General features: G+C 41.0%; 1 protein-coding gene across 2 annotated transcripts in view; it reads left to right on the top strand.

The window, feature by feature from the left end:
- Window positions 1-668: 668 nt before the first annotated feature.
- col27a1b (collagen, type XXVII, alpha 1b) overlaps window positions 669-17,696 on the top strand; it is a 108,316-nt gene continuing 91,288 nt past the window's right edge. For both annotated transcript variants that reach the window (XR_005207812.1, XM_037777094.1), the window contains exons 1-4: window positions 669-1,520; window positions 4,082-4,146; window positions 10,461-11,782; window positions 16,150-16,203. Coding sequence is in view for 1 of the 2 variants with exons in the window: in XM_037777094.1 (XP_037633022.1) it covers window positions 1,468-1,520; window positions 4,082-4,146; window positions 10,461-11,782; window positions 16,150-16,203 (1,494 nt within the window). In the remaining variant the exon portion in view is untranslated. The remainder of the gene's footprint in view (window positions 1,521-4,081; window positions 4,147-10,460; window positions 11,783-16,149; window positions 16,204-17,696) is intronic.

The raw sequence follows: 17,696 nt of genomic DNA, 5'->3' as shown, positions 1-17,696 counted from the left end.
ATTCCATAATAACCTTTCAGCATATTGTAATTCAAGTGTTCTGAGAGAAAACTAGACTTCTGCACCTCCTCATGGCAGACATTATGAGGAAAGTAAAGTTTTTTTTTTAACATTAAAGCATGTAAACATGTTCTAGTAGAAACACAAAATACAAGTATGAACCTGACAATGAGCACAATATGGGACCTTTAAGAATGTTTACGTTTACAGCCATGTATTGGTCTAAATATTGTATATTTGTGACATCACAAATGGACAGAAATCCTGACGGCTTATTTCAAACGCACAATTTCTGAATACGATCTGTGCATATTTCTCCGTATATTGTATAAACAGTATATATTTTGTTTCAATACTTTCACATTATTGATATAGCACTTAAACCTGCTTTATACTATAACAGACATGACAATCTCACTTTTTACAAAATGGGGTCCTTTAAAGTGGCAGTAGGCAGTATATTTTTGGCATCATAATGGCAAAAATTCCATAATAACCTTTCAGCATATTGTAATTCAAGTGTTCTGAGAGAAAACTAGACTTCTGCACCTCCTCATGGCAGACATTATGAGGAAAGTAAAGTTTTTTTTTTTTTTAACATTTAAGCAGGTAAACCTGTTCTAGTAGAAACAAAAAATACAAGTATGAACCTGAAAATGAGCATGATATGGGACCTTTAAGTAATAACATGAAGGGCTTTTTGGTGTGTGGGGAAAGTTTCCTGCAGGTTGGTGTGGTGGGAAGGACTGAGGGAACTCATTGCCTCAGTATTTCTAAAATTCTTGCTGCAGCCCTGAAAAGACTGCAAAATGCAGAAAAAAAGATCACTTATTATTACCACCTATACAGCATGTTGACTGACCAGCAACACACAAACACACACACACGTGCATGAACCCTGCAGGGTTGGACACACCTTCATCAGCTGCAGCAGCTGAAGCTGCAGCGTCTCTGTTTCCTCTGCTGTCAGCGGAGGGCGACAGAGGGAGGTGTTCCCCCTTTTCCCGGTTCTCAAGATTTCCCTCAGTCTACAATAAACTTTCATTTTGGGGGAAGTCGACACACACACATACATACATGCAGCATACACACACACACACACACACACACACACACAACGGCGGTCGTCATCTTGTCCTGCAACTGAAAGCTGCACAAAACCTGACTGGACGTTCATTGTGCGAAATTAAGGAGGAAGGAAACAAACAAACACAAGGAAGCGCACAGGTGGAGCGTCTCATCTTCTGGAAGGACACTACTGGGACAAGAAGAGACAAGAAGAGACAAGAAGACAATGACAGAAAGAAGCAGCGTTTTCACTGCAGGCTAATGTTGCGTTTGTGGGTTGTTTGCTTTCTCTAAAACGTTCAACTCCTCGAGGAGCACCTGGTTATGGAAAAACTTTCTCTGCCTCGTCTCTGGACTTGTAGTAGTAAAAACTCCTAAAGAAAGCATGAAGTAACCGCGATGGAGCCGGACAATGCCCCGTACTCCAAACTGAAAAGCACTGGAGTCGGGGGGTGAGTAGTCTAAAACATATTTAAATATTACAACTTAAATGCCTGTTTTTTTTCATGTGCTCTTGAACATTACCTGAATTACATTCCATTTGAAATTGTTTATTATAGCTAATAGATAAGGCAATAGCTTGATTATAAAGTTGTGATATTTTAGTGTTGCAGAACTGTTTTAAGATATATATCCTGAGAAATTACACATATTTAATGTTCATATTTGAGAAATTAATCAGTTGAACAGGTGGTAGTTCTGTGCTTTTAATAATAAGGAGCAGGATATAGCTTATGGAAACAATTGTGTAGCCGGCTGTATACTGTTCATGAAAGTCTTTGCAGCTTGTAACCAGAATGAGCTGCCAAACTATCTGGGACTGATTTGAGGGAGATGTATGAGAGGAGGAGACAGTCCTCTCCTCTCCTCCCACTTTTCTCTCTCCTCCCAGCTGTGCATCTCACTCAGCTGGTTGGCCAGCTGTCCCAATGGGAGGGGGAAGTAAAAGTCCAAATGTTGCATCATATAATATAACCACTGCTGGACTATATGAGAGACTTGATCCCAAACTGTGCACACTCCCCCCTCTTCTTATTGTGTGTTTCTGCTAATGTCAGTATGAGAGCAGTAAAAAGAGGAGGGAGGAAAACTTTTAAAAGCTCCAGTCAGTGTGTCAGTGGTTGACCAGTGGCTTCCTGCAAGCGGCTCTCTGGGAAAACCCACAAATGTAATAGATTTCCCATAAGTGCGTTCGTTATGGCACTTGTCACTGATGCCGGGTTCACTTCAAAACATCTCTTGCTCAACAGGCGTCCAGTTTCACGTAGTGCAGAGGTCGAGAAATGTGAGGCGGGCCGCCACAGGGGGGGCTCCACACTGTGAATGGAAGTGAAAAGAAATTACATTAGCTATAACATTAGTTATCAAAAAGAAAATCACACAGAATGGTCTACGTCAGGGGTCAGTGACCTTTACTATCAAAAGGGCCATTTTAGGCAAAAGATAATCTGTCTGGAGCAGCAAAACATTTGAGCATTGTGATGAAGGTAACACAGTTTATAGTCTAAGTATACAGTATATAAGTCTAATGCAGTGAGGTGATAATATTACGAGAATAAAGTCATAACGTAACGAGAAAAAAAGTCGTAATATTACGAGAATAAAGTCATAACTTTACAAGAAAAAAGTTATAATATTACGAGAATAAAGTCATAACTTTACGAGAAAAAAGTCGTAATATTACGGGAATCAAGTCATAACTTTACGAGAAAAAAAGTCGCAATATTACGAGAATAAAGTCATAACGTTACGAGAAAAAAAAGTCGTAATATTACGAGAATAAAGTCATAACTTTACGAGAAAAAAGTCGTAATATTACGGGAATCAAGTCATAACTTTACGAGAAAAAAGTCGTAATATTACGGGAATCAAGTCATAACTTTACGAGAAAAAAAGAAAATAAAACGTAATATTACTACTTTATAATATTATGGCTTTACTCTCTAAATCTCAGATTTATTTTTTTTCCTAAATGTGGCCCTAATACTTGGTGATACCATAGACCTACAACAATGATAAATAAAAATGAAAATGTAAACAAGAAACAGTGATTCATTTCCATTTTTAAAAATCCACAGGGAGCCACTGGAGAGGAGCTGAAGTGCTGCAGGTTGCAGACCCCTGGTCTATATTTATACAACCGAATCAATCATTAGCTCCAATTGTGTAAAAACAGGATCCTGGTGATAATGAGTTCACACCCATCAGAGATAATTTAACACCTTTAGAGCCATATCATCTCCAACGTGTGAACAATCAACACTCCTGTTATCACCTGTCGTTGAGAAATAAATGTCGGCAGAAAAACCAATGGTGTAAAATTAGCTGTTTATTGGCTGACGTGAGGTGATAAATGTCACAGTTGTCATGTGGAAACAGCTGATCTAATTCCAGTTGGAAGGATTACATGGTCTTGGTGGAATTGTAGGTTTTAAGGTGATGCAGTGTTTTGCTGATTTGTCAGTGGTGTCCCTGCTGAGCAGCAGCTTATCTGGTCAGGCAGCAAGATAAGACGAAGCTTGTTGTCTTGAAACAGATGTTTGACTCTTTGAACAAAAGCAGCGATGCAGATGCTGCTCTTCTGCAGCGGATCTGATCACTGTGGGAGGTGGAAGTACAGGAGTTTATGCTTTATCAGTTTCATTTTTCCATGTTGTAACTTAGACTTGTTCTATGTTCTGCAACTTCTGATTCAATATTGCAAAAGATTATGCAGATGAAAAGATAATCTTGCTTTTCTTCGTTTCATATCACTATGCAGACTTGAATAAATGAATGAATAAATGAAAGCATAAAGCTCCTGATTAGACTAAGTACGAAAATAAAGGATAACATTTTAGGGCTCTTGTTACCTTTGATGGGGATTTATAATCCCTTTTTGACATTTTCGATATCAAAACATACTTGAAAGATTCATGAATTGCAAAGAAAAAGCTCTTAGATTATCTGTACTTTAACTATCTACCATAATAATTTGTAATTTCTTAACCTTTTTTTTGTCTTTTCTCTTCAGGAGAGTTCTGATTCTTTGGGCTATACTCTGTTGCACCTGCTCTTTAAAGCTCGCACAAGCACAAGGTAAGCAACTTTTAGGAGGACAAGGTTGGGTGAATGTTTTCATGCAAACACATTGTTGAGCAGGTAGTGTCACAAATGTGCCTCACAGAGAAAGAGGAATGTAACTTGATTCATGGGAGGTTAGTGACACTTTCAGGTATGACCTGTGCATTACACCTCAGTGAGACTGTTCAGATAAACTAGGTAATATTATCATTATATGACGTTGAATGGCTATAGAACACAAAATGGATAAAGAAAGTGAAAATAACCACTTTAAGTAAATACATTACCCCAACACCGACCCATTACAGGTTTCAATGTTAACGTTTTTGGGTCAGAAATCTACTTGCCCAAAGTCGATGTTTACTTGCCCCTATTCAAATAGTTTTATTTATCAGTGGTTATCAAATAACAACAAAGACTAAAGGTAATTGTCATGTTTTATCTGCCTTGCTATCAAACTTGTAGCTTACTGTGCAATACATATAGCACATCCTCTCTAACGCCATCCAATTAGGATAATTGAAATGCTCGCTTGCCCTTCAGCTCATAAAGTCTTTTCCCGCCGCCATTTTCTCGCGAATTCCCTAATCAATACTGCGTATGTGCAACTCTCAACAGAGATGAGAAGGAAGCGAGATGGCTCATGTTTCATATTTATAAAGAACATTTAAATACAACACACTGTACAGTGGTAAAACAACAATACAATATATAAGAAAGGCTCACTCTTTAGCTACTTCCAACATCAGCTTGGAAAAAAATCTTTATTTCTTTTTTATTGGGCAAGTGAGTTGCTAGATTTACAAGCCCAACGTGGCATTTTACTTGCCCTGGGCAAGCCTTATTGTTGAACCCTGCCTTTGTTGTAATCCTGTTTATCCAAATTATCCAGGGATTATCTATGACCGACGTGATCAGCATCTACATTTTCCATTTACAGCTCTGTCAGCATCGCTGTTTGATCTACAGTATCAAGCCCAAAGTCTTTGATTCAGTATGTTTACTCTTCCCAGGAAAAGATTTTAAGTCTTTGTTGGCCGCTCTTTTTCCGCCCTTGTCCCTCGAAAGTGGATGTTTGTGTACTGAACACTTGAACTGGATTAGTTTGAAAATGCAGACGCCCCTCAGAATATGGCTCCCTTCCTACAGTATTCATGGAATTGTTTTCTGTGCAAATTGAGCATGAGGTACATCACACTCTGCTCTCACGACACCCCATACTCTCAGTAGAAACATAAAAAAGTAGCTTAAAGTAGGGCATTCATTGTACATAAACCACAATGTGAAAAGAAGATGTATTTTATAATAATTTCTGAACTGTTTTGGGACATTGATTTTGTTGGATTTAATTGGAAATGGTCCAATGAAAGTCCCAAACAAGCCTCACACCACTATCTGATGTCTCGTCTATATTATGATAAAGGTTTCCACCCGTCTCCTCTGATTCCCAAAGTCTTCTCTGCTAAATTGAAGTGCACTCTTTCTCATGTCGACACACATTCAGCTGCGCCTTGATGCAGTCAGCTTTCTGTTGCACCGTTTAAAGACCCTTATGAGCATGTTTGTGTCTGGTTTTGCTGTCAGTCAAAAATCTGCCAGATCTTATATTCAATCAGAGCTTTTCCAAGTTTCTAGATGTGCTTTGATAATGTGAGCCACAGCGCTCCTCAATGATAACTGTTTTCTGGCAATTTCTCAGTAATTCTGCCTTCATCAGTTGATATTTTCCAACCGCTGAGTGTCTAGAGACACTTACATTTTTATAGGTAAGGATGTGTTCATTTGCAAACCCTTAATAAAGCACGGTGCACTGGAAAAATACAAGATAAATACTCTATGTTGTCTGCTCGTTTCATAAGAAGCAGTGAAAAATCATGCATATGGAAAGTGTCTGTGCAATCACAAGCTATTGTATTCTTTCTGTTTGAGTGGTGGCCTAATTTAAGACCGGTGCACTGCAACCTTTCCTCTGCATTTATTTGCTACTTCTACATCTTGACCTCAGACACCAGAAGGAAACTGAACTGTCAATGTTCACAGGCCTTTAAATTTCAGTCATTTTGCACAGTTACAATAGCTACACTTGCATAAGCTGCGTACGCATTTTCCTCAGAAGGGTCATCAAGGTCAGCCCCAGTGCAGCATCCCTGGAGCAGATTTGACGGCTCAGATCTGTAGATCAAGGATCTCCAACCTTTTTCCCTCTGAGAGCTAATTTGACAAAATGAAAGTGGCCGAGAGCTACTCATACCACCAAATTGTACATCACCAATAACAGACATAATTTCTGTCTTACTTTTATGATCCTTTAATAACGTTTCAGCCACTGCAGTCATCGCCTCCAACCATGTCATACTAGCTTGTCGGGAAGGAGGCCAAGTAACGCTCCAAACCTACTCTACATTTTCGCGAGGAAAAACTGTCATTGCCATTTTCAAAGCGGTCCCTTGACCTCTGACCTCAAGATATGTGAATGAAAATGGGTTCTATGGATACCCACGAGTCTCCCCTTTACAGACATGCCCACTTTATGATAATTACATGCAGTTTGGGGCAAGTCAGAGTCAAGTCAGCACACTGACACACTGACAGCTGTTGTTGCCTGTTGAACTGGAGTTTGCCATGTTATGATTTGAGCATATTTCTTATGCTAAATGCAGTACCTTTGAGGGTTACTGGACAATATTTGTCATTGTTTTGTGTTGTTAATTGATTTCCAATAATAAATATATACAAACATTTGCATAATGCAGCATATTTGCCCACTCCCATGTTGATAAGAGTATTAAATACTTGATAAACCTCCTTTTAAGGTACATTTTGAATAGATAAAAAAATTTGTGACTAATCACGAATAACTATGGACAATCATACGATTAATCATGATTAAATATTTGAATCAACTGACAGCCCTAATAAACATTTAAACAGGTTTGCAAAGTGACTTTGTGTTATAAAATGTATGTACATATTCTTTGAACCACTCGTCGTAATACCAGCCTGCTTCCAGATGATGGCTCACATGTCTGTGCTGGAAATCACACCAGCAACCCCACTGTTACTGTTTCACACCCCCCACCTCTACATCTACCTCTACCTCTACCTTGATGCCATCTAAGCAGAAAGGAAACGGTTTGAATAATAATGACGATAGTAAATAATTCATAGGTAATAAGGTAAAGACATACACACTGGGAGAGCACTCACAGATGTGAGGAATCGTGATGTCCCATTGCTCGCTCTGAGACTTTTTAAAGAAAAAAAATCATCCATTTTAATGTGGCATGGGAAAAGTGTAACTGAGACAACTTTTGACTGAGTTTCAGACTTTTTAGTAATATCCGCTGGCTAGAGGATGCATGAATGTGCTGAGTCAGAGGCTAGCAATGCACTCCCTGTTTCTTGAGAAACCCGGTGTAACCCAAAAACATTTGGATGCAGAGTTGCTGGAAGTAATCTAGTTGTATTAAATGTTAAGAACCAGTCGTGTTACTTAGTTTCCAGCGCAAAGTTGAAGTTAAAGCTGCAGGAATGTTGAGTCCGCATTGACGACGTACTAATAGTGGAAATGCATTAGTCTGTGCTCGTGTCTGCTTTGTGAGAAAGGTTGTGTTCTGCTACGCTTGTTCTCTAGCAGTGCTTTGTCTCCAGGACGTGTTATACTCAGTTATTTTTTCTCCAGCTCATCAGGAGGTCACAAAAAAGCCGTAGGCGTCTCGTCTACCCGCTAAGATTTAGATATGCAGGGTAAGCCCTGAAAGTAGATTACAAATCACACAATGAAAGAACAATTTTGCTTTTCCTCATACCACATTAACAATTCAAACGCTATATGTGAAATTCAGCCCAAGAAAATCTTTGTTCTTTTTTTTTTTTTTTTCAGTTTCTGTTTGATGTTTCTTTTCTATGTGTGGGTTTTTCTATCGAGCTGACCTCCCACTGCCTGCACTCGCTAAGCAGGGTTTCCCTCCCCAACATGTCTAGTGTCTATACTTGTTTCTTCTCTGCTGAGCCGTAATTCATCATTTAGCAGTTTATTTCAGTCTTGCCCACATTTGTTTTGTATTAGTATGGAAGAAGGCGGATGTTTGAGATCTATATGAAAGCTTTTAGTTTCCACATTGCACGTACTGCGAAGATTAATGTACTGTACTCAGGATATGCTGATTGGCCGGGGGATGATCAATTCTTCTTTATTTTCCAACCTTACTAAACTAAACTAAACAAAAAAGCTTTTGTTTGACATTACTGATGACTTGCACCGGTGCCTAACAATAGACAATGGTATGATAGTGGGAACATTTCCAGTCTGTTTTGATGTTTGAACCAAAACCAGATTTGACTTTCTAAGAGCGCCGAATGTTTTGCTTGCAAAAGTAATATCCTAGATTTAGCATAACCTTGGTGGTGTTGTTTCAGAGGTTCTCGGTTTGCGGTTTTGGACCACCACGTTGGGTTGAGGGGTTGAAAAGGACAGCAGTTTTTTGGAGTTGAGAGATGATCTAGAGATTAAAAACATTATTTTCTTTCTCTAATTTTTAACTTTACTGTACTTCTTGTGAAATACCAAATCGTGTCAATTCAGTATCACAACCCGTATGCTCTCCTTTCTCTACGCGTACTGTAATGGGTGGTCACTAGAGCTGCAACAATTAATCAATTAATCGCCAATTGTTTTGATATTCAGTCATTTTTTAAGAAAAACAAGCCAAAGTTCTCTGATTCCAGCTTCTGAAATGCAAATATTTTCTGGTTTCTTTACTCCTCTATGACAGTAAACTGAATATCTTTGAGTTGTGGACAAAACAAGACATTTGAGTACGTAATCTTGGGCTTTGGGAAACACCGATCGCCATTTTTCACCATTTTCTTTCACCATTTTATAGACCAAACATTCAAAGTCATCAGATCTTAGTACTGTTCACACTGCACAACTTGCTAGTCGTGAGTCTTTAAGTCGTTGTGGTATTCCCACTACATGACTGACCAGCGACAGCAGGTCACACAAGATCTTTCACCGGGAGGAATCCCCGATGAGGTCTACAAACTAAGTTTTGTCACAAAAACATGCGTGAGAAATACACGGTAAATGATGTGATACCATACATGGAACTCAATGCTGATGTTGTTGTTGGCACATGTGCTTACAAAATAGTCTGTTTCCACTGGTTTCCACACTCTTTTTTACTATTCATTCCTCTAGGTGCAACAACTTTGTTACGTGTTGCAAATGCAACACAAACAGTAAGTTCCTATTGTTACAGGTGACCCTTGTGATCTGGGGCTTTTGTTGAGGAGCTCTAAGAACTGTCGCTGAGTGGAAAATCAGGGCTAAAGTCGTGTAGTGTGAACTTACTCTGATCAAGAAAATAATCAATAGATTTATCGACAATGAAACTAATCGTTAGTTGCAGCCCCAATTTATTGTAAAGAATACTCTTGAAATAAAGGCTGTTTCTTGCTCCAGTGAAATGTGGATTTAATTAAACCTCACACAAAGCTGTGGATCCAATTAGGAGAAATATACAGTACTCACAAGACTGTAATGTGGGAAAATTGGCCACATTTTCCTCCTATGAGGTGCAAGTAGCAATTAAAAACCTGCAGAAAACACCGGTATGTTTTCACGAGCTCGGGCCCCTGTCAGAGCGATCATCTTTAATCAACAGACATTACCAGATAAAGTGAGATGGCTCTTCTGTCTCTGCACTAATACACGTCTTAGAACCCCAACTCTGTCCTCTCCAGGGATCGGCCTCCGTTTCCTGAGATTGCTCTAATTATGACTGATGTAACGATTACATAATTTGCAGCAACCTCCAAAACTAGATGTTGATGTGTGGCCCTATCGTAAATTCTATGCAGCCTTTTTAAATAGCTTTTGCCGCAGGATTTTCATTAGTCTAACTCTAAACTTGTGAACTCCCAGCTCGGCATCACAACCTAATTATATTACTGCAATTTTGTTTTTTTGAGATTATACTTTGATGCAGATCAGTGCACTTGAGTGGGAGGTTGTTAATAGGTGTGTTACGCAAATTAATACAGTATCCTCTTTTAAATAGCTTATTAAGTGCACATATAAAGTGAAATGTGTTATGCAATAGCTTTTTCTTTTAATTTTGACATTCATATGTTAAAGCCCTTTGTGCTCTGGGCCTTTAAGTGTAAAAATGTAAGTTATTTAGGGGAAAAAAAGCCTAGAAAATGGTGCCTGCAAAAGACAAATACATATTCTGTTATATAAACTTAGAAATATTGTAAAAAAAAAAGTTAGTTCTTGTTCAGTATCTTTAGGTCACTGACTTCTCTCTCTTGTTTCTCTGAAGATGTGGATGTTCTGCAGCAGCTCGGGCTTTCTGGGCGAAGATCAGGCGGGTCGGCATCTTCAGGCGCTCGATCCATCCCTAATGGCATCATCCCCTTCAAGTCTGGAGTTATCCTCACCCCGAGGGCACGCGTCCAGGTGCCTCTGCGCACTGTTATCCCCGCTACCTACAGCTCCACCAATCTCTCCCTGATCCTCAGCCTGTCTGTTCACCGCGTCAACAGCGCCTTTCTCTTCTCAGTGCTGTCTAAGAAAAGGAAAGTGCAGCTCGGAGTGCAGTTCGCACCGGGGTCGATCCTGGTCCATGTGGGACCGAGGAGCTCTGTGAGCTTCGACTATGATGTCCACGATGGCCAGTGGCACAGTCTGGCCTTGGATATCCAAGGCCACCGGGTGTTCTTACACACTTCTTGCGGAGAGAGAAGTGTACATGCAGATTTGCATTCAAAAAAAGAGGAGGCCCTGGACGCAGAGGGCTCCTTCCTGCTGGGCAAAATGAACCACAACTCGGTGCCGTTTGAAGGCGCCATTTGTCAGTTTGACATTTATCCCTCTGCCAAGGCAGCTCATAACTATTGTGATTACATTAAGAAACATTGCAGAGAAGCCGACACGTATCGGCCCGTGTTTCCAGCCCTGCTACCTCTACTTTCCATAGACCCAAACATCACTGTCACTCATATAACTCCACTGTCTTTGACAGAGATATCCAAAAAGGCCCAGAGACCTGCTTTGGCCTCGACTGAGGAAAACACCAGGACTACGATTCTTGTTCCAACTGACAGCTCGCTGATGCAGAACAAAACATCTGTGTATCAGACTGTGAGCACTCCAAAACCTGACGCTGTGGCTGTTTCTCCGCCGCTTCATCCGGGCTGGGAAAGTCTGTTTAGTTTTCTGACTCAAACTGCTTCTACATCTCTTAGGATCAGCAGGACGCAACCAAAACCCAAACCAACTTCACATGGCAGTGCTGGAGGGAACACAAAGAAAGGAGATACTAATTCTCAGAAACCTTCTGGTGAAAGAATGGATTTACCTGCTTCGACCCGACCGTCCGAGATGCAGCCAAACCTCCACACCACAGCTGCGTCCACGCAGGGGGCTCCTTCAAACGTCGACCTCCAGCAGAAACAGCAGTTGACCACAGTAGCTCCAAAGAAACCTGAGCCAAAGGTGACCAGCGTGCAGGATGTCAAACCCACCTCACTTATTCCAGTCACTCCAGCTGCAACAGATGGCTTTCAAACATTTGACCTGGAACCGACCCAGTTCTCACTGCTGGCTGGACCACCTGGACTAAAGGGAGAACCAGGACCGCCGGTGAGTGTGCGACCTCTAAACAAACACAACATACACCTGCTCCTGAAACCCGTGTTTGTCACACCTTTGAGCCACAATAAGTGCTTCTTTGTGCAGGAAAGTTATTTAACTTATGACCTGTTTACAGTATAGTGTTTTACGGTTTATTTTATGTATGAATAACTTTAGAAATAGGGCATTTGAATTGTAATAGATGCACGTTTTAACTCTTGGCTGCCATATTTCTACGCTTTGGGCCAACTTCCTACATCACTGGATCATAATGATATACAATTATGACAGCTTGTTATTTAAATGCCTTTCTTTGATGATGTTTGTTTTACTGACGTGCCTTTTGGTCGTGTGGTTTTGTGAATCTGGCAGCAATGCATGTCTGAAATGTTTGTTTATTTTTCGCAGTGGTGTGTTGCTGTGTTGAGGATTCAGGATTGCTCCATTTCCCACATTTTTGTTTTACTTGCATGTGGTGTTAAAGGCTTCCTATCCCCGTCCAATTGTTGCTGATTAATGTGTAATTTCCTTTTTAGCAGTGGTGGTAGAAATAGTCCGGTTCATTGCTGGCCTGTGTCAGTTAGTGTTTGTGTGAGTGGAGGGGCTGGCGCGGAAGTGTTAGATTCCTCCGAGAGGGAGTGTGACCGCTCAGACAATGGATACTCTTAAAGTAGGGTTAAAGGTAAAAAAGGATAAAGCACTTGTGCACAATTATCCATTTAGGGTAAAAATACAAAGTGATTTTTCGCATTTTAAGCACCGCAGACTTGTTGGCATGACGTGAGGGAATTGTAGGAAATCAAAAATTGTCTTTTGTTTTCTTTAAAGGTTCTATAAATTGGATTCAGAGCATCAATATAGCAGCAAACAACTATTTACTATGTAAAGATATAGAGCAGTAATGTCCACCTGAGCAGAGAATGAAATCACTTTGGCTTGTCAGTGAAATAATAATAATAGCTGGTCCACCTTAAAGTTCAAGCCCACTTTAAGTGAGCGAGCCTGGGCTGTTGTTGTCGTTAACTTCGGGGCTAACCCCCTTCACTTTAAGCTGCAGGTGACAAGCGAGACACGGGCTCTTGGCCTAGGAGTTGTAGCATTTATTAACCGACGGTCTAAACTGTACACACACTGCACCGCTACGTTCACAGAAATAACATCATATACTCACCATCCGTCACACACGCACACGTACACTCTCACCTCTCTCCGTCTCTCCCTACCGCACACACCGACACTCGCTAACGTTAACCACCCAATGATTAGGCCCGGCAGGCCACTGGGCTTGTAGTACACTGGCTGAATCCCTGGGTTCCCCCTCAGGTAAACACCGTTAACTCTATCAGCACTGTTGCTGTTGTTTGCACTGTTAGCACTATTAGTACCGTTAGCTACGAGCCGCCAGCTCAGCCGTCTCCATATTGAGAGCTGTGTGGTGGCACCAGATATGCTCTGAATTCCATATGGAGAAACTATAAAATCCATCCGTCCATTATCTGGAAACCGCTTATCCTGTTCAGGGTCATGGGCGGGCTGGAGCCGATCCAAGCTGACATTGGGACGGGTCAACAGACTAAACTTTAAAATGCAGACTCTACAATTTTTATAAAGAAAGTTAAATGTATAATCCATTAAAAAATATTCTCCTCTGACAATAACATCCTCGAATGTTAAACCACATGGAGTATTACATTTCAAAACACTGTTCTGATTATAGGTCGGAGGTTTTGCATGTCTGCAAAGAATCACAACACAAGCTTCACTGTTAAAATGGTTGAACCGAAAAGTTACTTATAAAGAGAAACCATTGGATCATCTTGAGACGGCAGCGTAAGACTGACATTTTAGAGTTCAGAGCAGTCAAAGTATTTCATCTCGTCATTCACCAGCCAGTGTTGACTGTAGACTGTATACATTCATGTGGGCCTGTCAGACACTGATCCTCTGTTGAACATAAGATGGTTACCCACATTTTCCATTGTTAAAAGGACTTCTCTGTCTTGCATTGGGTCATGTTTGACCCAAAAGAATGTTTTAAGTAAGGCTTTGCTGCTTTGGCAGCGAGAGAAACCACAGCTCTGCCCCCGGAGCCCGTTTCTTTATGAGAGAGAAGTGCTGTAACCGATGCCCATCAGTCCCTGGTGTATAGTAAAGGTTACCTTCATGAGGGTTTTCACTGTTGTATTGCTTGTTAAATGTTTTAGTATGAAGTCTACAAAGATTGCTGAGTCAGGCATGGGTTCTGACTTATGTTCAGGCAATTTTATATTGTCCTCTGAATCATTTTAGCGATGGCTAGAAGCACATTGTTGAGTTTTTGAACCCCCTCCACTGGGATTGGGTTTGACATTGGTGGGCCATGGTCTGTTTAAAAAGACATCAGTTTCAACTGCTCACAAGAGCAGGATTGTCTTTGAAAGTAAATGCGACAGAGACTACTGCAACTTCTTTTTTTTTTAAAAACAGCATGACAGCTCTGATGGATAACATAAGTGCTGATGAATTATTCAACAAGCCTACGCTCTGAAGAGGGGAGGATGGAAATTGATGACTAGATAATCAAGTGAGGTCTTCAGTCTAATGGAGGGGTTGTTCAAAGAAAACCTTTTGGGGTTCCCGTCGGCTGTCAACACATTGATCAGCAGCCGAATTGTATTGTTTTAGGGAGGCACAGCTCCGAAACGCTGGACGGATCGTTATCTTCGCCGACACTGACCTAATTAACCCGGAACGGGTCAGACGTGACCAATCCACAAGTAAATAAAGTTTCTGTGTCAATGTCATTATAAGTTTTCACTTACATTTATTCAGTCATGGCTGCCGCTGCTCTGATTTGTAGTGCCCATTACCTTAAGATGATTCCAATACCTCAACCAGTGAAGTATACAGGCTTTTAATTAGTGGTGTGAATCACAAGTTTCATCATGATAATCGATTCTTTGGACAACAATACGGTATTTTCTGATATCACAACGTCTGACACGATTTCAATGCGATTCAATTCAGGGGCCTGCGATGAGACGATATCATATGCCCATTTAACCGTTAAGTCAACGAAAGTCAGCGTTATGCTCGCGCTTGCGCTCGCTCTACATAGACATGAACGAGCATCGCTCAAAACAGTGAGGCGACACACGTCAGCTAAAACCACAATATCACTCTATATTTCAGCTGCTTGGCAGTAATGTTAGCTGACCAGACGAAGGTCTCTCCATGAATCACTGCTGATCCTAGTGTTGGCTTTTCCTGCCTCAGCCTCCCGACCGCGGCCAGAGGGAGACACCGGCACCCGTTCGGAGACTGTTGCAGCTCTAGTGGAAAAGTTGCATTGGTGCATCCTTTGCCTTTGGAGAGAGCGATGATCTGAACTTCGCAGAAGTGCCGCCCTGAAAGTTTTGCACCACTGGGATTTTACACCTTGTTGCTGCGATACTTTGATTTTTAATCTTGTTTGTAATAGTTTAATAGCTATTTGTGACAAAATAATCCCAAATTATGACTCGAACCTATCAAATCTTGTTTAGAAAATTGCATAAATTCTATAAAGAGGTGAGCTCCAGCACTGCCTTTCTGCCCACCCCAGCAGGGACTGCAGCTCAAACAGCTTATCATGTGTGTGGACAGCCTGATGATTGCAGTCTAAAGAATCTAAAGGTTGCTGAAAGCATTTTGGCTTTCAGAGTGTATGCTGGCTGAAAGGGTATAATTATAGCTGTTGGACCTGCTGTTCAAGTCAGACAAAAGCTCTCTATACATACATCTGACATTATTACAGTAGCCCAATTTAAGCTGAATTGCCTCGAGCTGTTTTTAAGGCCTATTTCCTTTTTTCCTCTGTCTTTAACCTTGTGGAGCCATGGGAAAATAAGTAACAATCAAACGTCTCAAAGCAAACTCAGGTTCCTCAGATTGACCCCTCATTAGATTCAACCTTTCAGAGCTTTGCTAATCCATGTATGAAATTGTTTTAAAGCTAGCTTATGCCCATAATTAATGTGATTGGCTGTGGCTGGAACCAGTGCCGACCCGCCTGCCAGTGCAATGAGTCAGCCTTACAGTCTGTGCGCTGTTGTGGGTTTTGGGCTCAAGTTATATTGGCTGCGAAGAGACAGGACTGTTCGAGCCTCTGACAAGACATCCCCATGTCTGCCAGCATCTCACTCACTCAGTCCTCTCTCTCAGCTAACATCATTTGATGAAATCAGAAAAAAAAAGCTCAAGATGTATTTTCAGATTTTACTCTGAACACTTGAAACTCTCTTTTACCATTCAAGGCTGTTCTCTAGACTCCCTTGAAATGTCACCACAACTCTCATTTGCAACCCGTATTCATAGACTTCACTCTGTCCTTGACACATTTTATATTTTCTTTTTAGGGCCTTCAAGGACTTCCAGGGTTGCCAGGAAAGCCAGGAAAGAGGGGCCCAAGGGTGAGTTTCTCCCAACCAGTGACAAGTTTCCCAATTTACCTCCCTCTTTTTTTTTTTTTTTTTCCATTACCACTTCTCATTCCTCCTCCAAAATCTCCTGAAATGTCTTTCACCGTATCTTAATGATGCTTTAATCATGTCTTGATCTGCATTATACCAAGATTACACCATTATCAGCACACTGATATGCACGACCTCTGCAGCATTTTGATCAAGCACTCAGTGACATCTTTGGATTACGGCGCATTATTCAGCCAGACGTTAGTTTGCTTTGGCTCTGGGTTTGATCAAGCTGTGCTTCTCTTGCTGCCAAGGTCCATTTGTAAAGCTGGAGAGCAAACAGCCCCATGCTACAAATCTGCGGCTTGCCAATGTAAAATTAATTGAGCACATATGGTAGGTATTAGGTGGACATGAAAAAATAAGATAACTTTTGTGAGTCTACATATATATAGATATCCAGAAAAGTACTTATTCTATCCCATACACAAACAACTGGTACTTAAATTAGGCATAGCTCCTATGTTAACATCGGTGAATGCTTCTACTGTGTCCTCCAGTGCCATATCTCCCATTCTGGGGCTCAATGCCATGTCTACAACTGTGAGCTCCTCATGGAACCGAACCGAGTGAGAGCAGATGTTATTTTAAGCTCATGTTTTCAGAAGAAATATAAGAAGAGAGAAAACACGGGGAGATGATTTGTCCCGAGGGACGGTTTGTTATTTTAATGTCTTTCTAAGACCTTTAGCTGATGGTTGTATATGTACGTAGTTCACAACCTCTTCACCTCCCTTATATGAAAATGAACAAAGCAGAAGTTGTATTTGGCACAGTTGCTGAAATAAGCATGCTGGAATAATGAAAGAAATGGAGGGATGCACATTTTGGTTGCTCTTTTGCAGAGCTCCTGCTGATGTACTCCTGCAGAGGACTTTCGCTACTGAGGAGTGTGCGTACGAGCTACCTGCCGCCGCAGCCCGTGAGACCGTGCCCCCGCGGTCAGGTCTCAGAGGGGGTGGGCTGTGTGGGAACCCAATCCCTTTAAACAAGGAAGAAAGAGGGCTTTGTCCCCATCTTATTAAAGGCATTTAAGACCCTGTCTGGAGCTCAGCAGCTCTGTGCAGTAGTACACCAACCTCTATAGAGTTCATTCATCATCAAGCTCTTGAGACCCAACTGCGGGCCACACCGACTCAGAGCGAAAAAAAAAGGACCCGAGGGTGCAGTTCAAGTTTTTGCTGATTGTTTTCTTGAACCATCAGAATTTTCCTGGATAGTTCACGTGATTAGTAAGAAATGCCTCGCAGCTATACACACATGATCTACAAAAAGCTCTAAAGTGGACTCTGCTCTGGGCATTGCTTGTACAAACAGTAGGAATAAAAGCGACATTCACTATACAGTAGTAGGGGATTTTATATTTTAAACATGCCATAATTCCATATGCGGAAAGTTGATTAACAGACTGCTTTTTTTTCTGTTTGTTTCCT

Source organism: Sebastes umbrosus, chromosome 8, assembly GCF_015220745.1.
Source record: "Sebastes umbrosus isolate fSebUmb1 chromosome 8, fSebUmb1.pri, whole genome shotgun sequence".
NCBI classification, from domain to species: Eukaryota; Metazoa; Chordata; class Actinopteri; order Perciformes; family Sebastidae; genus Sebastes; species Sebastes umbrosus.
Note: the sequence above shows the minus strand (reverse complement) of the source record. Positions and strands in the feature narration are given on the sequence as shown.